We start from the raw sequence: 25,577 nt of genomic DNA, 5'->3' as shown, positions 1-25,577 counted from the left end.
GTCTGGGCCTACCAGGGCGTTTGGTAAAGGGATGAAGAGTGGGCGGCTGGACATCGATTTCTACCACCACAGTAACAGAGATCATTTTCTGGCTTTGCCTCAAGGAGTACGCCCCCGCAGCTCCAGCATTGTAACTCCCCGTACCTTTCATTTCCCTCTTTCCTACCACCCCTTCTTCTATTTACCTTCTTGTTGCTGTTTCTTTTGTTGTATCGTTGTATCTCCACGTCTCCCTGCCCCTCTCCATTATTCCTCAAACCCGCGTGCTTTGTTTATCCTTTTCTCTACTTTATCTCCTCCATCCTCCATCCATCTCTGGTTAGCGACATGAAACATATTTGCTCTTAGAAATGTTAAAGTTTCACTTGCGCATCCTGATAAATTTAATCTTTCTTAACACATCTCTTGGCAGCAAGGGAGTCTGAGATGTAAATGATGATTCTATTTTAGCTCTAAGGTGACATATTCTGTTAATATCACCACTCAGATTTATTCATTTCTTCTATGATAAGGCACTGAGAGGCAGGCAGGCAACTCTTGACAGATACTTTAAGTTGATGTCTTGCTTTTGTCAGAAGTGGAGGACTTCTTGTCTCTAGATTTTTTGGAGAGGTAGTGAGAGATGCTTAGTGTAACCAGAAGGTTGTAGGAGTGATACCCAGAGGCAAGGTGGCAATGAAGTGTGCTTCTTGGGAGTGTTTTTATGGAGGAAATGAACTTGTTGTCTTTGCAGTCCCTGTAAATTGCACCTTACTAAGTCACTAACTAACCTAGTGCTAGCATCTAATAAAGCTGCTTGAATCAATATTTCTCTGTCTAATGTAAATGGTGACCCTTTGTAACTTAGCATCTTGCAGCTCATTGTTTTGGTGTTCACTGCACTGTGTCCAGCTGCAGCAGGCAACCATCTTTACCAAATGTTCTCATAAACCCACTGCGCACTACCTGCTCAACACCTAACAACAGACCAACAAATTTAACAAGCAGGCTGATGAAAATAGTGGAACATTTAGAACCTAAAGAGCCAGATATTTTTCTTAAGAGTTGGTGGAGAACAAAATGTTGTGTTGCCCCCTGGCCCCTGGTGGCCAAAAAAATCAATCATTGTAGGTTTAGGCCAAATTTCAGACAGAAATCAATTCATTTGAATGGAACTACTGTACTCAGTTCAACTTTTATGAACTTTAAAACACATTTGTTTAACTGACTCACAGTGAATTTCTGGTTGTGTCCCATGACTTAGTAACAAATCGTCTCTGCATCCTTGAGTTTCCAGCACCACCTGTTTCACAAGGGCATATATTAGTATTAGGTTTTTTCCTTTTCCATTCTTTTTTTCAAAATACACACAATTTCTAAACACAAGTGCTGATGTAAGACTGAGCATGGTTTCAATTGTTCAGCAGATCCAAAGCAGCAACGCCCCACTTCACGCTTTGTACGATCAGTTGGATCCCAGCCACCAGGGAAACACATACACAAAACCCTGTGTCTGTGTGTGGGTTTATGTTTGTGTGTATGTGTGTGTGTGTGTGTGTATCCATCAGCTCTCTGCAGCTTTGTAAACAAGGCTGTGGTGTGTGGCGGGGCTCAGCATAACCTCGCTCAAGGACGTTCTCATGTTTGCATATAAGTGTGTGTGTTTGTAGCGAGTAGCAGAGTGGGTCAGGTGGGATTCAAACCTACAGGTCTGATAGTGATTGTGCTGAAGGACACCATCCATCAACAGACTCAGTGCTGCACATCATGCCCGAATCAAGCCAGTATATATATATGTGTGTGTGTGTGTGTGTGTGTGTGTGTGTGTTGTTTTTCTGGTGTTTGAGATCGGAGGCTGACACAGAGTGAATGAGGAGTTTTGGTGCTAGCTGACAACATAATCAGGATTATACAGGATGATGTTTTGGCTGATTTATTTTTCCTCTCTCTCCTTCTTTAGCATAAACGCTGCTTCCCTCTGCAGCATTTTGGCTCTCTGCCAGTGTGTGTGTGTGTGTGTGTGTGTGTGTGTACTCCAGGACAAATGGGCAAGCCCAGCATGAGTCATGCTCAGATGGAGATTCACATTCAGACGGACGCATACACACATACAGTACATATACACTTCCACACCACATCTGTCCAACTCATTGATTTTTGCAATGAGATCTGATTCTCCATCAGAGCTGCGGCTCTGCGTTTTCAGAGCAGGAAAAAAAAGCAGGATAGTGACCACTGATGCTGAAATGAGGCAAAGAAAAGAAAGAGTCGGGGGGTGGGGAAGGAAAGAAAGAAGAGATAAAGTGCTATTAAGATGAGGAGATGGGGGGGGCTCTCTCAAGGTGACTGCTTGAGATCACGGCAAACACATACAAATGAGTCCTCTGAGCAGAAACAGAGAGAAGGTGTGGTAAATGAATCCGAGCATAACCTCTCTGCAAAGTGACTATTTTGTCGCCGCCTCCTTCTTTGTCGCCCCTCTCGCCCAAATTGAAATGACACACATGCATCCCTGTGTCATTTCAGGTGACTGATGAAAAGGGATGACATGAAATCTGAGCTCTAGATAGCAGCACGCCTGATCCAAAATGGCTGTTGGCCCTTGGTCTTTTCGTCTCTCTGTCACAGACGCTCTGAAGACGTTAGGTGAACGGGCAGTGGCTGATTTAGCCGGCGAGGAGTCTGCATGTTATGCAACAGCCTATTTCTTCTTACATAACGCTGCAGTTTCAGAGTGGAAGATTAGCTCCACTATACTGTTCTCCTTGTAGCAGATGCCACAGCCGATCTCCACTCCTAGGCATCATGCATACATGTTGACAAGCTGATTAGCCGTATAGAGCCCGAATTACCCTCAAAAGGCAGATGCAGAGATGCCATATGATGGAATATCAGGCCCAGCTGTAGAAGCCTCTGGGGTATCTCAGAAAGATAGTCACCAGTTTCAATCTATAACTGCAAATAGCACATAAGATTTTAACATTAGTGCAGAGAGCTGGTATATAGAAGTCCAAATGCTTGCTCAAGCTGTAACGCTGTATGAAATATTAAGCTGCCTTAAACCACGTGGAAGTGTCAGATATGTGTGTGTGCGCCCATGGAGAAAGATGAAAAAATTGATTGCTTTTTCGTCAGGCATCCAGTAAAAATCTATTTATCAGTCATTTCTCTGTCCATGCCGCTCCACTGGCTGATTCATAAGCTAAGCAGCTCTGAATACTTAGACTGGTATGTCAAGTTAGGCTCAAGCAGATACAGGATGTGATAGATCATTATTGGGGAAATGAGAGAGAAGCTGATGAATAGTTTGCATTTCCACCACCCAGGGGGACTATTAATATGAAATCTGTCAAACCAAATCATCAGCATCAGCGAATTCCTGAGCTGGTCAGCCACGTTTTCCACCACTGTTTTTGTGAAGCGCGTTGATACAGCAAAATGCAAAACACCTTGAGTGATTTAAACAGCTGCAAAGTGTATCTGCCAGAGTCTTGCTAAATCCACCCTCCAGTCCATCCAGCAGCTGCATCTCTGTTGTTTCTCTGTTGTTTTCTCTTTCTGCTTCACCTTTTTCAGAAGTCACGTATCAGATCTGAGAGGGAAATGCAGAAAGACGTTGAAGAAATGCAAATAGATCAAGAAGAATATGCATGTGGAGATGAAGCTTTAAGGGGGTGTTTTGAGAAGAAGCGCAATCATGATTAAGCTGTCTATAAAGAAATGAAACCAAGAAACAAATCCTTCAAAAATGCACTCGCATTCCCTCTTTGTCGGTTTTCCCCCCTTCTTAATTGACTAACTGCGTGTGCAGCGAATAGAGAACTAGATCTTGACATCTTCAAAAGGAGCTTTGATCTCAAAGCACCTTGAGGCCCAGGAGGATCATCAAGGTTCCCTCTGTCCTTTTATCGCACAGTGTTCCTCTCTGCCCCTTGCTCCTCCTCCTCCTCCTCTCCCTCTTCCTTTTCTGCTCGGCGTGATCAGCGAGAGCTCTCTGAGGCTGCCTGATAACCCCCCGATACACACAAGTCAAACTGCAGCCTCGTTCCGGCATTTCCTCATTCTCATTCCACTCTCGCCGCCAGCGTTTACCTCGACGCACTCCCCGCACGCTGCAAGGTCATGTTGAAATATTTCAGATGGAAATGCTCTCCATATTCCAGCACTGCTTTTTCTCATCTGTGGCTCTTGCGTGGAATTCCAAAGCCAATTTTCTTTGTCTTTGAGAAAAAGGAAGGAGAGACTCTAATGAGAGAGGATTACACAAACTTTTTTTTTTGGCAGCTCAAGTCTGTCTTCAACTTGCTGTTGTGTGAGAAGCTGATCAGCAGTTTCTGCTCTTGGAAAAAACATCTTTTTTTGTTGTACTCAGGTCTCAGATATTTGGCAAGGGCAGCAAGTCTGTGCTTGAGTAATTAGAATAATATTCAAGAGAAAATCTTTTCTTAACTTTGTTTTAAATCAGATAAAACCTTTCTCTGTGAAACCAAAAGTCATTACAGTCCCGTAGCCTCTACCATTGAAGATCTTTGATAGTTTAATTGAACCTCAGAGAGATGCTCTTCCTCAGGCCTCAGGTTGAAATCTGATGTAACTGAAAATGTATCATGAAGTAGAGTGTTTTCCCTCTAGTCTACAGTGGACCTACACCACTGATTGACCCACAGAAAGAAAAGGAAGATGAGCTAACCTCTGGATAAAAGAGGAATACGTAACATTCTTACTCCTGACATTAGCCGACAGCTGCAGCAGATTAAGGGCTGCTAAGCACTAGTTTAGAAGCTGTAGTGTTTAAAGAGCAGCCAGAGCTTATTGTCAGTTACCTACCAGTCCCTTCATTTCAATGTTGCAGGCTTGACTGCACCCAGTCATTCAAAGAGTGTGTTTTTTTTTTTCCTTCTGTTTCCAGAGATATGTTCGCTTAAGGGAAATGGCCATTAAAATGTCATTACTGCTACACTAAAATCATTTTTAAAAAAGCACTGGTTCCCACCGGCTTCCCACCGTAATGGGCTCAATACATTCCCTCAGCACCGGGAAGAACCCTAATGTTGCGGAACACAAATGCTAATCTCTCTGTAAATATCACTCAAATTCACTCTCCCTTCTGCTTTTCAGTCATAATAGCATGGATTCATTCTGCTTTGCCCTGGCAAATTGAATTAATTCTCCAGGCAAAGGTGTTATGATTCTTCTAAGCCTCCTAGTGCGTGGGCTGTAATGGAGATGATCCTGGTATTTCTACTCGATCCAAAAGCATTTCTCTCACCCTCTCCATTTTGTTTTTTGGTTTTTTTTTCTTGCTGCAGTATCTCAAAGGTATCAATAGTCAGAGCTTTGATTACATTTCATTCACATGCGCCTCGCTAATCACTCTCTGTCAGTGTTCATATTCATGTCTTAGAATTGGTATTGGATTTTGGCACGCGTGGAGAGAGCGGGTTGGAAAGACTGCAAGGGTCAGTTCATAACATGAATCAACTGATTAAGTGCCTAAGAAGCTGGAAGCACTTTGCCATTTGAGACGTTCAAGCCTCTTTGCAGAATGAGATCATCTGTTGAGCAGTCCATCAAGCGCCACTCTGAGAAACTCATCCTGGTCTAACTTAGTTCTGATCTTCGTGGAGGAGAGCGCTCGTCTATATCCATTTCCTGTTGTGCTCCTACTCTTGATCTGTGTCTTATATTCTGTTCATCCCTCTACAGCATTAATCACGTCCAGCAGCACTTCCTCTTGCTGCGCCGTTTGAGCATGCTCAATTAATAGCCTAATCACTGCTGTCATCAGTGCATGGCCATACCGTGGCCTTGGCTAAATACTGTACCCACTTCATGCGCCACCAAAGAGTGGTTAGGATGTACATAAATTTGGCTGTGATTATACCGCTCATTAACTTACTGTACAACCTCTGCACTTATTTACTCAATTAACTTGCTATTTTAAGTTCTGTTAACATTAGGGTTTTTATTTTCTTTTTTTAAATACTTAATCAGCCATGAATAATGGAAAACCCCTGCGAGCGAAAGCCACGCGTTCACCTCTGAATATCTTGGCATATGGAAGGCGGCAAAATAAATGCACATAGCTAATGAGATAATGGAATCAATGAAGGTGTTGCTGCAGTGGGCAGATAGCAGTGTGCAAAAGTGACCCTGTCTGCAAATGAGTTTGACCCATAGTGACAACCAGGAAGTGTATAAGTATAGGCAGCATGGCAGTTTCTAAAGCAGAGTCTTATGGGTGTGCAGAACAAAACTGCAACAGAAGATTTACTGCTAGACAGAGAATTTGTCTGTAATAGTGCTGTCTGGTATATGTACTCTGTCTATTTTCTCTCACTCTCACCCTTGTTCTGTGCCTCTCTGGCAGACTGTAACTCTGTAAATGACTTTGACCTTTCCTGGGACTGAGGACAGGAACCACAGAGGGAGAGGAGAGAGATGGCGGGAGATGAGAGTAGAGTAGGCGGTTGACTGTAATAAACTCGAAGCAGTGGGCGGCTGTCAACACTAATAGATGGGGGAGGGGAGGGGGTCACCGGGTTGATGAATACTAAAGGTGCCTGAGTCCTCAACAAGTGCTCTGTTCTTTACCAGGCTGATGTGTGTGAGGTCTGATGCTCCCGGCGTCATCACACTACAGGCTCGGAGGGCTTTATTGATGACTCAAGAAAAATATCTTTAGATTTTTCTCATCAAAGCTGCAGCCTTACATGGGTACTGTGTTAAACCTGCAGGTTATATGGTTTGATGAAAGCAATGTAACTGTATCATATTGCAATGCAGCTCTACTTAATTGACAGTTCAGTTGCTTCAGAGTAACGCATTCTCTCACAAGTTAGATTTTTTTCTTGTTAGGTCCTCCATTATGCAGTGGAAGTGAGACGCTAGCTGTATTAGTGGCTGAGTGTTCCATATACCTGCTGAAATGTGGTTTTAGTTTTGTCCTCAGTGTTCAGACAGGTATAGTTGAGCACTTGTTTTGAGCGAAATGCTAACATACTGACAATGACCATGCTTTGTTTCATGTGTTACCATCGGCTAATATTAGCATTAAACACAAAGTACAGCCGAGGTTGATGGGAATGACATGAGTATTGCAGGTTTTTGGTCATAATTTTTCCTCCAAATGTTGCTGAGTCACTGGATCCATGAATCAGTGAATTGGTATCACATTTCCTTGATGTGTTGTGTTTCCTGTTGAAGCAGGATGATAGAGCAGTGAATTAGTGTGGGATCAGTTTTAAGTGTTAAGGAGTGAGTTGTTAGTTATGGAGAGAATGGCACTGTGACTTGATTGGATGGGCAGAACTTTTCAGCCACACCCACTTCCAGATAATCAGAGTTTCCCAGGAAATTCAAGTTTCATGGGATTTTCAAAATGGTAAAAACTGTCTGAAGACTCTTGATTGTTCCGTGCAGAGGTAGCAGCCTCCTAACAACGTTGTCTTTTGTCTCTCTGTCTACAGGAACGGGGAAAGATCGGCGTGATCTTCAACGTGGGAACGGACGACATAACCATCGAGGAGAGCGCGGTGATGGTGAGCGACGGCAAATACCACGTGGTGCGATTCACACGCAGTGGTGGCAATGCCACACTACAGGTGGACAACCAGCCCGTCATCGAACGTTTCCCCTCAGGTAGGAACAGGGGTCCGAATCTGGGGACTTAAGAAGGGAGGGAGCTGTCAGTGTTCAATTAGAAGCTTCGCAGTTTGTACTCTCAGATAAACCAGGAAACACAGTGGAGAGAGAAAAGAAGGAGCTTTGGAAATGAAATATTATCCATTATTTCAGCCTCCCATGTGCCTCTAAAAGGGATCTTTATAGGGCTCTGGTTTATTTATCATGACATTCATATTTAGAGCATGACTGCATTATTCTAGGTGATTAAGTCAGGTTCTAGTCTAAAAGGCAGGAAGAGCCAAACAACCCTCCTAAGCCAAGCAGTCTCCCATCTAAGAGCATCCACCTCTCTGCAGTTACTCTGCCATTGTAGCTTCTGGCACTGTGAAAGCCAGTGTTGAATCAAGGCCAGTACAATGTGAATATGCCAGTCAGGTAGGGTTGGGGGAGCATGGGTTTTGGGCAGGATACAGAGGGAGGACACTTCACGCTGAGAAAGTATGTGGAGGTGTTTATAAGTCATGCCTCGGCTCCAAGATAAACACAGACACAACATCATTACACATACAGACTCTAAATGAGGGCAAACACCCGATGAGTCACTGCTGGGAGTGTGCTAATTCCCCCGCATGTTGTTTCACCAAAATCATAGAATTCTATTTCAGCCCGAATTATGAGGCTATTTTTGGTCGCACAGAAGCTCTCACTTAATTTCTCTCTCCATTGTTTTCCCCCTCTGTTCATGGTTGTTCAAAGGAAGACATTTTGCGTTCCCATCATGAGTATGCATTTGGTAAACACCAGGCTAAGTCAGTCTCTACTGCCTGCCAGTGTTGGGTATTAATGATCACATGGAAAACTAATAACCTGAATACTAAAGCAGGAGTTTGAGGTTTTGGTACATTCACATATCTGCAAACAATTCTGTCCACCAGTGTTTGTATTCTGCACTGATCATGTCCGTGTCTTGTAAATCTCCATCCCCGCTGAAGTCAATGTGTTCCATCTCCATTGTCTAAAAGCACCATCTATGTATCGTCATTGTTTCAAACAGCAGGGAGAGTGCTGCTAATGTGGCCGTGATATTTACTCTAGTTGACATATAGAGCAGTGGGACTGTGACATTCTCTGTCACAGCAGTGATCCCATATTTTGAGGCTGTGTTTTGGCATTGAGAAAGGCGTATTCTCTCGCTCATCCATCAGCACAGCGAGGCCAGACTGAGGGGCATGCATCACAGCCAGAAGAGGAAGCGCCCTGTGACAGTTCACTCTTTTCAGTTGTTATTATGATGGAAATGCAGCCCTTTTCGCTACAGCACGCGCTCCAATGAGGAGCCTTCAACTAACAATAGCGCTAACCACTTAGAAGATAACATCAGAGCAGCCTGTTAACACTGGCAAGTGAGTGTCATCATCCAAATCTGTGTTTTGTTTCATCAAGAAACATTAATGCACAGTCCATATTAAATTCTTTTTATTCCTCTTCCCTTCCACCCTCCTTGCTGCTGTTGTTGTCTTCTTCAAACATTTCTTTCCTTTTCCTCTGCTGATCAAGAATTGAAGAGTGTTATTTTGTTGTTGTTTGTTGGTTTACTTGATGAGTTTTGTGTTTGTCAGCAGGGGGCTGGAGCCCGTCTGAAGTTTTAGGAGGTTATGGGGATTAAGGGAAGGAAATGGATGAAGAAGGGGGGGGTGGGGGGGAGTGGGTTTTGCAGAATAGCTTTGATTCATTTATGTGAGCTAGATACACTCAGACTATTTTTGGGTTTCCCCTTTGATGGCTCCGGCACCCGCTTTGAAGGTTCCAGTCGTCATTGTCTGGCGGGGTGGCGTCCTGGGGAAACAGAGATGTTACACATTAGAAAAGCAAAACCTCGGTTGAGGCAGAGGCACAAAAGGGCGGAGGAATACGTAGGGGAGAGGGTGAGTGAAGGATGGAGGGGGGAGGGTGTGGGGATGGCAACTTAGTAATGGAGACAGGAGGTGTATGATGAGACAGAGTGACGTTATATTTTGTAGAAAAGAAAAACGGGGAGCTCCCTCATTGAAACAAGTTCCTGTGACCCACATTGGAGATTTAAACATCTTCTGATTCTCTAAACAGGACAAAACACTCTATACTCACAATTTGGAAATGTATTCAGACCTACTTCATTTTCTTGATGCGTATATTATGCAATATCATTGCTATGTTGTCCCAGTAGAACACTGAAAACATCTAAAAATGTACATGTTGCCAGATTTAGAAGAAAATAGAACAAGTTGTCATGAAAGGTAGTTCCAATGGGGCGTTCTGTCAGTTGTTACAGGTGCCAAATTTATCTGCTTCTTCTAACAAAACAAGGAAGTGCAGTTTCCTGTGAAATCTCCCTCCCCAGAAGGACTGTTGTGACCCACATCAGGCAGTCTCGATGGGATCTTATTGCGGTTTTGAGCCCTGTCGAATGCTTTGTGCACACAGAGGTACACATGGGATTTATCCTCTTGTACACCATGGCCTAAGAAATGTAAAAGTTCCCAGAGGAGAAGGACAAGGATGGTCAAGATACAAGAGAAAACATAAATCTGTCATCTTGCACAAGAAAGACTGTGACAGGTCATCTTTGTGTATCTTTTTGTGAAACACACATATTTCTGTGTATAATTAGGGCTGCAGTCCAAAAGATTTGTCAGATTCAGATGTGTTTGAATTGCTTTCTGTGTGGAGCCTCCATTAAGGCCCAGGCTCGCCAGCAGCAGGCTTATAAACAGAAGGCCATAGCGAGGTGATGATTTGGAGAGACAGGATGTTGACAGCAAACATGGTCGTCACGGGTCAGGCACATTCAACGGCAAAGCAACACGTCTCCTGATGTCCCACGAAGTGATGTTTGTAGTCCTCGGGGAGTGTGTGTGTATGTGGGTGTTTTGGTGCGTGTCTGATTCTATGTGCGACAGCGCACACATCCATCTACGTGCATGACATAGTGCATTGTGTGTGTCATGCTTTTTTTTTTTTTAAATGTGTGTCTGTGTGTGTGCATGTATGCATTTGATGGACAGAGAGCAGACAAAAAGTGTCAGAAGAGCGTCTAGCCAGCTAATCCAGTGTGTCAGGTGTCCCCGGTGGGTCCTGCAGCAACAGTTATTGGCCCGCCCCACCTCCCACATTCCCAAAATGGCAGACTGGCTCAATAAAAGCATCCCTGTGTCTCACTGAGCACCTCAACCTGGCCACAGATAAACAGGCAGATGTTAGCAGCAGTGCCATACGGAATATAATTGCACCATTTCACACCCGATTCCTTTTATTTACTGGTCATCTGCTGTGACAAAGGTAGCAGACCTGATGTGGCTAATTGTTTAGTCTGCAGTAGTTTATTTTCAATTTTATACCACTGCCTTGAACAACAATACCCTTCAATTTCTGATTGGCTCAAGGGTGTACATTATTTTCAAATAAACACACTGCCATTAATTTATAATTTCTATTTATGGTCCCATTAGCCAGTGTTCAGCACAAGCTAAATACATTAGGCTCGTTTTACTGTGTAACTTTTACTAAACAGTTGTTACAAGTAATAATTACAGGATAATGCTAAAACCTATTGTAACAGTAGCTCAAGAAGGGAAAGTCATTAAGTCAGTGAACTAAATGAGTAATGTCTGTTACACAGCATAATGTACCTAAAGTTTGCTAACATTAGCTAAAATTAGCTTAACAGACAACAGAGTACTGCACTGACAAAACCCTGTTTATTATCAAAATAATAATTGGTTGTGCATCAGCAACTTGGTTAAAAAAAAAAATCTTTGATCATTGAACTGAAAAAAGATTGTTCCCATTGTCACTGATACCTAATACAGCTACTTGAGTCAGTATCAGACTGATATCTGACATCAGTATCAGATTGGTGCATCCCTATTCTCAACATTTTCTAAAGAAGTTAGTTGCTAATCCTGCAGGGGAAACAGTATTGTAACATTTTTTATCTTTGATTTTCTGTTTAAATAGTCGTAAAGAATTTGTCTGCCAATAATTTGTTAATCAATCAATTATCAATCAGTTACCTGCAACATGATGATCAGCATCTGTGTCCTTATAAGCTCGTATTGAAATCCTGTGCTCATCCTCCATGTTACTGTTCTCTTCTCTCCCACCTCTCCGGCTCTATAACTGATCATGGTGCTCAGACACTCAGGGGGGAGGTCAGATTTAGTGAGTAGGGGCCTGCTACAGTATTAATCCCCCTCTTATAAGGAGCAAGCTGCCCTTCCAGCAGCTGCTGCCTCCAAAAAGAAATCAGAGTAGGAGAGAGAAAGAGAAAATGCTCTGGTGGTGAAGAGGGGTGTGTGTGGTTTTGTGTGTAAATGACTGAGTATGCATTTGTTTTGGTGTGTATCTTAGTATGTTTTGTGTGGTTATTTATATATACTGTACCTTTATGTATATGCACCTGTGTACACCTGCGAGTGTACAATATGTTGTTGAATGAATGCCTACCTGTCTCCTTCTCCATTTTTTCTTCTGTGTCACAACCCCCACCCCCCCCCAAGTCTTATCATCATCTTGCCTCTCACCACACATTAACTCTGGTGATTATAGTAATTCACCACAGAGAATTATGACATTACAGTAAAAAGGGGGTCTTCTGAAAAAATCCATCCATTTCCTGCAGGGTTTACACCACACTTGGCATTTGGACTTCATCGCTGTACCCCCTGAGCTTTGGATAATCATTCTGCATTTTACAACTGTAGTTATATTGTCACCATAGCAGTGTATTGGCTGTGATTACCATATTTTGCTGCCTCATAACTGTGTCATTATGACCAATGAGAGCGCACAGTGTGCCGTCTTTCCTCCACACTTGCTGTTTCCTTTCACATGCCAGTGTTTACAGACAGTAAATCTACTATGAAACTGTCACATTGCTTTAATCTCTGACAGGGCTGAGGTTGAGCAAAATTAGAAAGAGGAGGTGGCGTTGGGGCAGGGGGGTTGATGGGAGATCGAGGAGGCAAAAAGCAGTAGTAGTCCACATCAAGTGCCAGAGATGCATTGGTGAAAAATGATTGACTGAAGGAGAAGAAGAACGAGAAGAGGGGGAGATGGAGAAGGAGAGGTTGGGCGGGGAAAAAAGAGGGACGAGATCCAGTATGCAAGCTGGAAGCTAACTGCTGTCAGCACTGTGATGGATGAGGCTTTGCATGTTACTGAGAAATAAGCACCTCGCAAATTGGATTGCACAGCAGGGAAGATTACATATAGTCTGTACAGTATGATACAGCACATGCACGCTCCACATACGCAAGCGCTCCGATACACATATATTGCAACATTGTACACACGTCGGGAATGATTTCATAATAACACACAAATTACTTGCTACTTGAGATACACTCAGGTATGACAGTGTTCATTTTGAGGAGACCAACACACCACTTAATACAGATCGTAAATCAAAAACAACAAAAGGAAGAGGAAAGGCAGGCATAGTACAAAGAGAGAGCTATTATTATTCTCTATTTTCACTCTGTAAGATATTTAGAGGACCCATTCAGCGTGAAGACGAAGGGGAAGTAAAGAGATGTGGATTCACAGAGGAAGAGGGAGACTCTTTGTGCCCGCGAGGAACATCTCCAGCTCCTCCGACTGAGCTGTAAAGATGTTCTTACTCCTCGGATAAATGGTCGAAGAAAAGGGGTCAACAAAGCTCTTTGCTGCGCTCTTTCCTTCCTCCTCCCCTTTTTATCATTTCCTTTGTGTCTCCACTGTTCCAAGATATCCATCTTTGTCTTTGCGACCTCCACAGTCAGAGGGAAAGAAAACCAGCCGTGAATAAGCAAGGAAGATAAAGAGACAATGTGAGGAGGGGAAGCTGTGGCAGCCCAGAAGATCTGCTATCCTCTTCCCTTTGGCAAAAACAGTATGAAAGCACTCAGCTGAGCCAGTTAAAATGTTAAAAGTATAGGGGAGAGCAACAGGATTAGGACAGGAGAGCGATGCACTCTATACTAGACAACACGGTCAGACAAATGGCTGGAGGCATATGGACTTTAGGTGAGCATGGACTAGATTTCACTTCACTAGCTCAGGCCTCTAAGCAGAGAGTATGGAAGCAGCCCTGTGTGTCAGAAGATGATACATGAGTGAGGTGATCCACAGAGCACAGTGTGGCCTCGTGTCCATCTTTACTATCACAGCGTCTGGGAGGAACACCTATATGTACTGTAAGCTAGGTTCAGCCAATTGTTAGGGTGTAGTGCTTTCTGTCATTAATAGCACTTAAGGTAATTATTGTTTGCATTGTTGCAGTGGGAGTGGTGGTGGGGGATGGGGAATGGGGAGTGAAAGTCCAACTCATCTACCAAGTTAATATCATAGCACATAGAAGTCCACACACCAGCAGTGGGAAGTAATTAAAGGCATTTAATTAAGTATGATAATTAAGTCTAACTTTAGGGTGCTAGTACTTGATTTGAGTGTTTCCATTCTAGAAGAACTAAGTGTTTAAACTTACTTTTAATTTCTGCTTCTTCTACATTTAAGGTAGAAATATGAAACTATTTACTCCGCTGCATTTGAACTTTGTAGGTTATGACTGTACAAACAAAACATGATCATTATATCATATAAGTGATTAACGACGAATATAGTCAGTTACCAGTTTATCACGCACACCTACGTGCAGCAGAAAAATCCAGAGAGAGGTAACTGAAGTCAGCCAGCTTAGTAACTTGTCATTGATGACAGCTCCACCTCATTCTGTGGGTTCTTATTGGGCCTCTGGTGCTCTGTGACTCCTTCTGATTGGATCTTGCACAGTTGGAAGGTATCTCCAATTATTGGCCTGTGGCTATGGGATGATGGAGAGAGAGAGAGATAGAGGGGGAGAGAACAGAGAAATAGTGAAGAAAGTAATGATGGGGAGAGAGAGAGAGAAAGAGGGAGACACAGCTAAGTAGTGCAGAGCAGGAGAGGGAGAAGATTGCTTTGGGTAATTAGAGAAGTGACAACTTTGATTTCCACATGAGTGGAGGGAGGGTGAGGTGGGGGGCTTTCTCTGGCTCACTCCAGCAGCCCCCCTCGCACAAATCCACCGTGGCCGAGATGAAAGGTGGCGAGGATCCTGTGGTGAGGATCCTGTCGAAGTGAGAAGAGAGGGGAGGAAATGAAAACGAGCTGTTGGACTGATAACTGCTGCACAGATGAAAGACAAGTTAGAGAGCTGAGCAGTTAAAACAGTGAGATATCATCTGTTTCAGATGTATGCCAAAACTAGCAGTGGGCGATGTATTTACAGTGAACAAAGGAGTGTGGTGGGAAGGTAAATTGCTTTCTTTTCCTGCGCACTTCGCATGAAGGAAAAAGTTGTCGGCAATCTCTGGGCTCAAAAGAGTTGGGGAAGAAAAAATTTGCTGGAAAAAATGCCATCTTATGTAAATTTCATCCCTTTTTGAGCTGCCTGAAGTCTTGTTTTCTTAAAAGAAGTGAAGATTATTTTAACGTTTTTCTTGTTTCATGAGTTTTCTAGAATTGTGTAATTTCTCTAGGTTTTCAGTGGAGAATTATGTACACTGACACCCTAGAAAATTATTGAAACTATCTGTATCAGAAATAGCTTGAAAGATCACTTTTTTAAAAAAGAAAATAAGACTTTTGGGGTTTAATAACAGACAGAAAAGATTTGCAGAGATGCATTCAGTAGCACAGGGTTACAGTACATGTGACAGTGGTTTCTTCTCCCCATCTGCTCTCAAAAACACCCTGTGGATATGAGAGCAATCCATCTAAAGTTACCTAATGAAAAACAGAATGAGGCTAGCTTGACAGAGAGAGGTTTCTGTTAGAGCGAGGGAGAGAGAGCAGGATGGCCGGTGGCCAATCGTCTCCAATGTAATCTCCATTCTTGTGGATGGATTTCCGATGTGGGTGTCCTGTACAAGGGCATCTGGCTGCCTGCAGAGCTACATGATATACAGTTGGTTCCTTGGAGAGTCTCCACACACACACACTCGCATGTAGTCACACATATGCACTGATATGGAAGGAGACAGAAGGCAAGACAGGACAGTGTGTGATTCATATGCTGGATTATCAGCACACTAGAGTGCAACTCTCCCAGACAGACACAGAAACAGACACTCTACACTCCCAGCACGCCGCGCAGGTCTCTCGCCCGTCCTCTACCTTGCTTTGTGTCTCCCAGAGGTGCCAGTCAATCAGCGTGTCCTTGCCCTGCTCCTAGCGCAGCAGCTGTGATACCTGCTCGGGACAGGGGCCCATCGTGGCTGCTGATCCAGCTGACGCTCCAGGCGCCAAACACGGGGCACGAGAGAAGGGAAAGATAGGTTTCTGGCTTCCGGAGTGGAGAGAGCATTTCAGGTGGACGGTGTGAGCCTCGGGGGGTTACAGAGCCGCAGGTGTGTTGGCTGGACAAACGTACATGACTGCTGTAGGGACATGTGGACCAGCCTCTGATGTTCACACGCACATTATCTGCTGGGTTGTGGCTCATACTTATCATATATTTTATTTAAGATAAGCTATTTATTTGCCACTATAATTAGATTACATAAGCTTTTCCCCATATGTCCACAAATTGTACAGTATGGCTTGTGAATGAGAATCACAGCTGTAACAGATCATTAACACAGTGTGCATAATGTCTCCTTATGCCATCTAAACAAACAAGCCTTAGAAAGATTCAATTCTGAAATGTGAAGAGAAATCTATTTTATTATTTACATGTTTTCCTTTGCCTTATATATTCTTTATCTCAAGCCCATGCTGAGATAACCCTGACGACATCACTGTGACATCATCAGGGTTATTCTCTCCTCCAGAGCCATGAAAGAAATTATACAGCTACATTCATAGGCCAAGTGTTTCTCCACATGATAAATACATGGACGTTGACATGTAAAATCAGTGGAGTGCAGCTTCAAGGGAACATTAGTCTTCATGTAAACCAACCACAGCCACTGGTCTCCATAAGTCACGGTAGGTTATTAAAGGAAAAATATATTCCTCAACAGCTTAGAGCCACTGTTTGATTTACTAGTTTATTTTTCTCTTTCTTGTATATCAGATTTCCTTGAGCGCCAGGTCCGATAGCATTGTTTCGCCATCTTTCATATCGAGCAAAAGGGAATAGTCCTGGGAGCGGAGCGAGTGCGATAATGGTGGTGAGGGAGAAGAGAAGGGCCCAGCTGTTTAATCTATCCCCCCATTCTCATGCAGAGCAGGCTTCAGCTGGAGGGGGAGAGGAGCGGCGGGGGTGGGGGGGTGTGGGGAGTTTCACTGGTTCACTCAGAATGACTTATTTCTCCGAGGATGCAAACAGATGCAAACAAACAAGCAGGACACGGAGGAATTTAGATTTTTTTCTGACACTGTGGTGTAGATGATACAAAAACTTGTCTGACACAACTTTATGGCATCATTTTTTTTCCCTGTATCTCTCCATACATTTTTATTCCCCTAAAACTCACAATCACCCTGTGTTCACCACAGTTTCCATCACTTCCCCACTTTTCTCTACCTTGTCTGTCTTTTTGTTTTGAGTAGATACACAAAACCATTGTCTGTTGATTCCACAGTAATTTTTTGTTGTTGATGTGGATGTTGTCACTCAGCCTTGTTTACCAGGGAAAGAATACACACACACATTTCCATACTATATATACACACACACACACACTTTGCTCTCAGCATGTATTACTTTCCTCACTAAGCACTTGCTAAGACCCTGTGTGTGTGTGTGAGAGAGAGAGAAGTAATGGATGGCAATGCCAACATTACAATGTACCGCATTTAATCTCCTAGCACTAAACTCACTGTGTTAGCACGCAGTGAGGAGAGATGGAGGGATGAAATGAAGTGACAGTAAAAACAAAACAAAAGGAGAGAATTAAGGGATCAAGTGAGAGAAATGTGGAAGAGGGATAGAGGAAGAATTGACAATAAACTAAAGAAAAAAATTGGTTGAAGGAATAAGAATGAAGGAAGGAACTGAAGGGAAATAGACAAATAAAAGGGAAAACTGGAAGAACAGAGGGGGGGACATAGTAGATGGAAGAAGGAAGGAGTAATGGCTAAAGAAGAAATAATGGAAAATGTGCTTTGGCAGAAAAGGACAGAATGAAGCGTGGATGAATGATTGTTCGAGAACAAGGGAAGGACAAGCAGAGAGGAAGAGTGGTTAGAGGGAAAAAAGCAGGCAAGAAGGACTGAATAAGTGAGTAGGACAAGGAAAAGGGATTAATGAAAGAGTGGTTGATGCAAGAAAGGAAGGAAGGATTCCATAGCGGAGGGAATAGAGGAATAGGAGGGTGAAGCCATTTGAGAAGCAGCTTCTGGACTGCAGTATCTAACAGCTGCCACTAGAGGGAGAACAGCATTTCTCCAGTTCATGCTCATTATCAACAATTATTTGGACAATAAAATGGATCCTTCATAGGATTAAGTTACTGGAAGCGGCTTCCTCAGTGTGATTCAGACAAGAAAGTTAGGAGAGGGAGGAGATTTAGACAGGATTTGTGGACGAGATAGCAGATGCACAAGTAGGAAGAGAGCATGCACGCACTGGACTGATTCATCTCACTAAGGACTACTGCCTCCCACTGTTTTCCTTTGCCTCTGTTATTATTTTGATCGCCTTTTCTCAGTAACCCCGCCACCACACCCCTCTCATTTTTTCCATCTTTCCCTCTCTCCTCTCTGAGCTACCTGTCTCTCCTTCTCTAATTCACTGATTGCTGCAGACTGCCCATGCCATCTCTAAAATTGGCCTGTGTGTATGTGTGTGTGTGTGTGTGTGTGTGTGTGTGTGTGTGTGTGTGTGTGTGTGTGTGTGTGTGCGTGCGCTGCACTGTAATTGCTGTGCTGCCTTTCCAGACAGCAAAGTATTACCCAGCTAATCTTAAGTGCAATGTGAACACACGCATGTAATTAGTCACATAATCTGACACTTACTGAGTCACTTCTCACCCAGATGAACAGAGAGGTCCAGGTATAGCATACGAATGGCACAAGTCATTCATATGTTACCATGGAACCACTCACTCCTACATGTTCAACCTACTTGCCCTCTATATGCGTCTCCATCTATCTGCTGTCTGTCATTCATTCCTGCCTTCCTCCTTCCCTCTACTTTTCTCTCTCCACTCAGTTCTCGTTATGTTTTTTTCATCATGGCCCTCTTCCCCATGCAAAACAACTGTGTATGTTCATGTACAGTACGCACTCACACACCTCCTCAGCCTGTGTGAGCCATTATTGTGCAGGCAGGCGTGGGTAGAGAGACCCCTAGGGAGTGGAAGTATGTACTGCAGAAAAGGAGAGGTGGTCTATTTTAGATCATTGCGGCAGCACAGAGCAGCGGGGGGAGCGAAATCAAAACTATATACTAGTTAGGATGCAGGATTTACTTCAGAGCTCTCCTGTTTGCTATTTAGACTTCCCGAGCTCTCCCTCAGTCTCCAACTCATCTCTCTGCAGGATCGTTTCTGCACCATTTGTCAAGCACAATGGCTCTTCAACATTTCATGCCACAGAGCCACTAAAACAGACTCAAAGTCAGGGCAGAGACTTTTAAGATAGTGTTGAATGGTGATCTAGGGTGAAATCACAGATAGAGTTCATTATAGAATTGTCTGCTTTGTGGTAGTGTACTTGGCTCACAGTTATAACTGAGCCAGAAGAGAACAGGAACTTGTACTCATAAACTCATAAATAAATCGATTTCTCTCAGAGCTATGGTGCTTAGAGTCATAGGGGGTTATTAAGGACACTTGATGGCATATGATGATATCCTCATAGCAGATTTGTATCACCTCGTGTGACGCATTTTTGATTAAAATTTTCATTCACAGATATTGTAAATTGTATAATTTCTCAAAAATCATAGCGATAATAGCTTGTTCTCCATTTTCTGGGAACCCCCCCAGAACTTCGTCCCTCCTCAAGGACGCCTAGGGATTCCCTGACCCCATTTTGGGAGGGGTGGGGGGATCACTGTGCTGGCATAGCTCTCTGATTTTTAGCCTGTAATCTGCCGACTGCTGTTTGACATAAGACAATAACTCCTAATTAAGCTCTCTGACATTGCCACCACATTAGACTTCATCAAACCCCCAGCCTGGCCACCATCAGCCCTCATCTCCCCTAATTCCAGCTTTGTCCCTATCAACTGTGTTGGGAGATGTGCGCGGCATGACCCAGAGGTTGATTGAAGTGAAGCGAGGAATAATAAGTTTGCACAGCGGCGATGGAACTTCTTTGACACGCTGATGAAGTGATGCTAATTGCCAAGTGCCACTGAGAAGTGCCCAATTAATGCATAAGGAACAAAACCTGAGAAAAACAGAGTGCTGACAGTTTCACTAAATCCTTTTCGCTTTAGTTGAATTAGAAATGTCGGATTGAAAGTGAAGTGATGCTCCACGGGCAGAATGCTGTCCTGTTGTTGGATTCGGGAGGTTGTGATTTGCTAATCAACAACTCTTTGTGTGTAATGGGAACTAAAATATGTCTTCCTTGAAACAACCATGAAATGTGTTTTAGTGCTGTGTGATTATCTCATGCTCATGTGAAATAACAATGCTTTACTGCTGACACTGATGTGTCTTTTCCTGCTTTCATTCACACAGTAGTAATTCTGTTGCTCAATGATTGCTGGTTCTGTGTGTGATTCTAGCATAATTTGTTCATTACTGCTAATGTATTTCTAAAGTGTATTCACTTTGCGAATAGCTATCCTAAGTTAGCACTTCTACAAATGTAATCATACTATATCTAAATAATTCATAAATCTGTTTAACTTGTTAGTACATTTAAAAATCATTTAAACTCAAGGTAACTAGAATGCTGTTAACTTGTCTAACCAAACAAACCAGCCCAAAAACACATCCTCAAGTTCTTCCTGTCCTAACTAAAGCTGATTTAAAGTACATAACTTGCTAAACATTTGCCATGTTGCCCTTCTAACCTCTAACCTTTCAACTTCCAGATTTTTTTGTAACCTCTCTTAATTTGTCTTCTCCAAATTTCTTAAAGGGAACTTTGATAATGAGCGCCTGGCTATTGCTAGACAAAGAATCCCATACCGACTCGGTCGGGTAGTTGACGAGTGGCTACTCGACAAAGGTAATAAAATCCCTTTAACTCCACCAATGATCTAACCGCCTAACCTACCGTTAACCACCACTCTGGAGGAGGTGCAGTGCCACACAACAAGGGTGAATGTGATTTGGCTCTTGAACAGAACTACAGGTCCCCTATAATCCACCATAGACTCAACATGCCTAATTCCAATGATTGGCTGACGCATCCTAACTCAATCATTTCAGTTACTGTCAACTGGTATCTGAAAACCAACCTGGAAATAAGGTGTTGTTGAAGATACCTTATATTCTGTCACATATTTTCTAATCAAACTAGCTTGCCAGTTGAAGCTGTTCACTGTGCTATAATTGGCATTAATAATGGCAGCATATAGTCTTCAGTAGTGACCATTTTCTATCATTGGTATGTAGATATCTAGGGGACCATATCCAAAGCACCTTAAACTGGGGCTGCATCTCTTCAGAGAATTAACCCCCAAATAACCCGACATAACCCCCTAATAACCTGACCACATGTAAATAGCCTATTGATTCCATTTGCTTCTTTCCTGTGTCTTTTGTTGGCTGAATGTGAATTTGCATTGACTATATTTAATTATTCATGAAAACCAAAAAAAGAGACTTTATTACTGGATTTTTAAGAAAAGAGACTTCCCCCATGAAAGTCACTAAAAGTTAAAGGGACTGTTGAAGTGTTTGTTCAGTAATCAGTCTGCATTCATTGCAGCGAGTGGGCGCCATTTACCGCCCGACATCATGCATAAGTAGTGCCATAAGTCGAATGCGGTCCCATCCAAGTGATGATTCTTTAACCCTTTGAGTGCCGAATGTCCCAACCCCTTTGTCTTTGTCATGTGCCGTGTGTTTGTGCTGCTGAAGGTGGTTGATTCTTAAAAAAAGGAGAGGAGTCAAATAAATCAGAGAGACAGCTAAATGGAGCTGAGTCTTAAAATAGTTTCTGTGTTGCAGCAAAAGCATCGCAGAGATTTATTTCTCATGCACTGTGCATATTGTGACGTCTGGTAGTCAGGAGAGAGGGTAGTGAGCACCAACAGTACCATACAGCAGAATAAAAGCAAAAATATAAAAACTGATCATCTATACAAATGAATGGTTTTGATTTAGATTATCAGAATATCCAAAGCTTTGAGACTTTACATAAAGCTTTGCATTAGCTTTTTTATTTGCACGAGACTGATTGAAATTATCTTAACTTTCAGGGCTCCCCTGAATAGATACTGTGAATACTGAACGAATTCAGAAGATAAAGTTTGTCTCCAAAAGCAAAATAAAGTATTAATGTGACAGACAAACAAGATAAATGAAGCACTTGCATATTTATTTCATGGAAACAAAATGATCCTTGCATTCATCTGCAGCTCATATGAACTGACTTTTCTGCTCTCCTCCGGTGCATCGAGGAATTCACTCCAGCTCAGGGTAGTTAGGACACAAATCAGAATTAAAAAGGCTAGGGAGATGAAAGTTGAATGAAAAACTTGATCAATAAAAAATGACTTACCCACTTATGAAATGATTTGTGCATACCATGAAACTCTAAAGAGAATGAGCTTGAAACTGAATGTATAATTCTCTTTCTTCTATAGTTTGAAATGAGCCTGCATCCAATCATTTAGATGAGAGCAAGGGGAGAAAGGAGGAAGAAGAAATAAACAAATAATCTCCATCAAACCTCAAGTGAGGGCTTTGATCAGGGAGTGTTTTCAGAAAAAATGTACAGGGTTGCTTATTTGTTAATTTGATTGGATTCCTTCAAAAAAACAAAAGTCATACACACGTCATGGACTTAAGAGGCAAAGTGGTTTTGGAAAAAAACATTTCTGAGATGACATAAAGGACGGATTAGTCTAGATGATGAGGGGGATTAGCGGACATTTCCGAGCTCAAAGGGTTAAAGCTGTTTGTTGCTTTGATAAGGAAGCAGCTAGAACTTCAAGCTAAGAACCTTCTAAGCAGAATCTAACCACCTAACAGCAAATCAAACTTCACCCACACTAACCGCTGAGGGCTTCTCTCACGACTCCCCACCTTCCAACCCTGGCCGCAAATTGAAGCAATTTGGTGAATCTTCCAGCTTTGCCCTGCTGGTGACAAATTCAGAGAGCCCTCAGTTATAACCTTGTTATAAATGATGTTTAACGTTTGAGTGCAATTGGACCTGGATGTCAGTATTTGGAAGAACTTGGACAGGTTGCGGCGATCGCTCGGGACAAAAACTAAATAAAAAGCTAACTAAGTTCTAACTACTACTAAAAGAAAAAGAAAAAAACTCCAAGTGGCAACTTCTTCCCCATGTTTCCACTTCCATGTCATGCAAAACTCAGAGGGTTAAAACACAACAAATAACTGAACACCAAATTCTAAAATGATGCACCTGCTCTGGATCATTTAAACAAAATGTACTTGAAGAAAGGTCCCTTTAACATTTATTGTTTTCACCACTCAGGAAATGGGAAATGTTTTGAATGTATTGTTGTGTATATCTGTTATCCTGTGTGAATGACGAACATTTGAGTGAGAGTGACAGACATGTCATGTGTGGTAAACAGCCGGGATCATTCCTCCTGATAGATGTGTACTAATGGTCCCGGCTGTTACCAATAAGGGGTTTTGGTCTCTGATCTTTGATGATTTTATTAGATCACTGCTTCTTAACATGCTTCAGAGCTCTTGACCAGAGAGCACAAAACAATCAGCCCCATGGGTCTCCTCTCCATGTCCTTTTAATGTTTCATCAATTCTGCAAAATTCAGCAAGCATGGGAAACCTCCATATCTTTCATATCCCAACAGTGTCATTAATTTCAAGACTCGTGCGCTATTATGTTCATGTGTGGACAGAAGCAAAATAAGAACACTAATCGCTGGCGATCACTCTCCCAAATCAGTATTTTGGTCACACCAGGATATCATGGCAGTCATTGGAGCCAGCAGTGTCCTAAAGGAGAGCTGTGCTGTGGCACTGCACTGTGTCACTACATCTCATTCTGAAGCCCTTATCCTATCTCCCCTGCTGTGTGTGAGGCAGATCAGAGCGAGCATCTCTGGCCAACTCCGTGCCTGCTGACTAAATCCAAAACGGCAGCCATTACAGGGACTCAATGGAGGGGAAAAAATCAGAGTCCCAAAAGTTTTCAACAGCTCTATCTGAGCCAAAACTTCCTCAGATGCGTCCCCCTTTTCCCTGCATCTTTCTCTCTCCTCATGATGGATCTGTCATCCCAGGTTTTCACCGAAAGCTTGGCAAACATTCACCTATGTCAGTGTAGCCTTTTTTCTTTAGAAACAGTAATAATGTGTTGCAGTTTCCGACTCATCGGGGAGCTCCACTAGAAAATAAAGATTACAGAAAACCAGCAGGAATCAATTTCCCTTGGTTGTTCCTGTTAACAGATGAGCAAGGAAGTGAATAAAGCTCCCCACAGAATTGGAGCTTTACATCTTCTTCTGGCAACGAGTCCTTCCCTCTGGAGCTCCCCAACAGCGTGACGTTCAAGCTCCGAGTTGAGCTACATAGTTGTAGGGAGGAGGAGAGAGGAGGAATACTAGGACATAAGGTCTCTGTGGCCTGAAAAGCAAGTTGAAGAACCAGGTTTAATGTTCAGTGTTTAATGGTCTGGTGTAAGCTCCCCCAATCCCTAATCAAAAGCAATCACGTCCTCCCACTTGGTATGGGGCCAGGGCCCAAATCAACATCTCCAGGCCAGGCACTGGTCCAGAGCTGCACTTCACAATCCTAGCTTCATTTCAGGGATTCTTCCACATCAGGCCGCAGTCAACAGAGAGAAAATTTGTCTATCTGTCTTTCAGTGCAGCCTTGATGAGCTTTGCATCCCACTGAGTTACTATCTTGTTTTCTCATTTGATCTCTGCACTATTATGGCCATATTTGAGGAGAGCATGGCGAAATTGCACAAATGTTAACGTGCTTGCTCATGAGTGGAGAAGTGGCTCCAAGAAAGCAGCTCTGTCGCTGGAAAAAGAGGGACACTTTGCTGTTATTTCATGGTCCCCCACCATGAAATGGCCTAAAAACAGCACAGTCACAGCTGGAGTGAATAAAAAGAGAGAAGATAGTCCCCAGCTAACCACCATGCTATCTCTCTTTGTGGCTCTCCCGCAACACTATCACTTGTTTAAGATCTACATACAGATATAGGATCAGAGATAGAGCCACATCTGATTAAATCCAATCTACTGTCTCCAGAGTCCTGCATATTCGCCGCCGCAATCTCAGCGCCCTCAGCTGCCTTCAAGGACCTCAGGGCTCCATGCTGCCTCACAAAGCTTTCAGTCTTAACTTCATGCCGCATTTGGCCCTTCATCTCTATTGTCAAACACAATTAATTCATAGTGTTCTACCCAAACCAGCCCAACTTCTGAGGAATAAAAAAGCAAAACGCTCTTAATTACCAAAGAGAGCCTTGTGCCGAAGGAGATAACTTGGGAACACTTCATAATCGACTTTGTCAGCATCCCACCCCACCCCCACTGTGCTCCAGTCTTCTTCGACTTTTTCCCTCGTTATTCTTTTTTTTTCTTTGGAGAGGAAAATGGAAATAGGGGGAGCTCTTGTTTGTTGATGCAGATACTAGAAATTCTGCAGGCACATGAAGGATTTGTGAACACAAACCCATAAAGACTGCGTGTAAACGGTCCAACTGTGTGTTCCGCACATCACAAAGCAGTGTATTGACAGAGGTGAATTCTGGGCCATCCCTCCCACCCTGCCACTCAGCTAAGAGAAAACATTTCAGATGGAAGCTCCTTGCAACCATATGGCATCCCTCCTCTCTGTGAGATAACAGGGGTAAAAGGAGGATGAGAGAGGCGTAATGAT

At 43.0% G+C, this 25,577-nt stretch overlaps 1 protein-coding gene across 1 annotated transcript in view; it reads left to right on the top strand.

The window, feature by feature from the left end:
* nrxn2b (neurexin 2b) overlaps positions 1-25,577 on the top strand; it is a 609,692-nt gene that overhangs the window by 561,246 nt on the left and 22,869 nt on the right. The window contains 2 exon segments of the mRNA XM_051075715.1: positions 7,449-7,620; positions 20,650-20,739. Coding sequence (XP_050931672.1) covers positions 7,449-7,620; positions 20,650-20,739 — 262 coding nt within the window.

This window comes from Lates calcarifer, linkage group LG14 (genome assembly GCF_001640805.2).
Source record: "Lates calcarifer isolate ASB-BC8 linkage group LG14, TLL_Latcal_v3, whole genome shotgun sequence".
In the NCBI taxonomy this organism is placed as follows: domain Eukaryota; kingdom Metazoa; phylum Chordata; class Actinopteri; family Centropomidae; genus Lates; species Lates calcarifer.
Note: the sequence above shows the minus strand (reverse complement) of the source record. Positions and strands in the feature narration are given on the sequence as shown.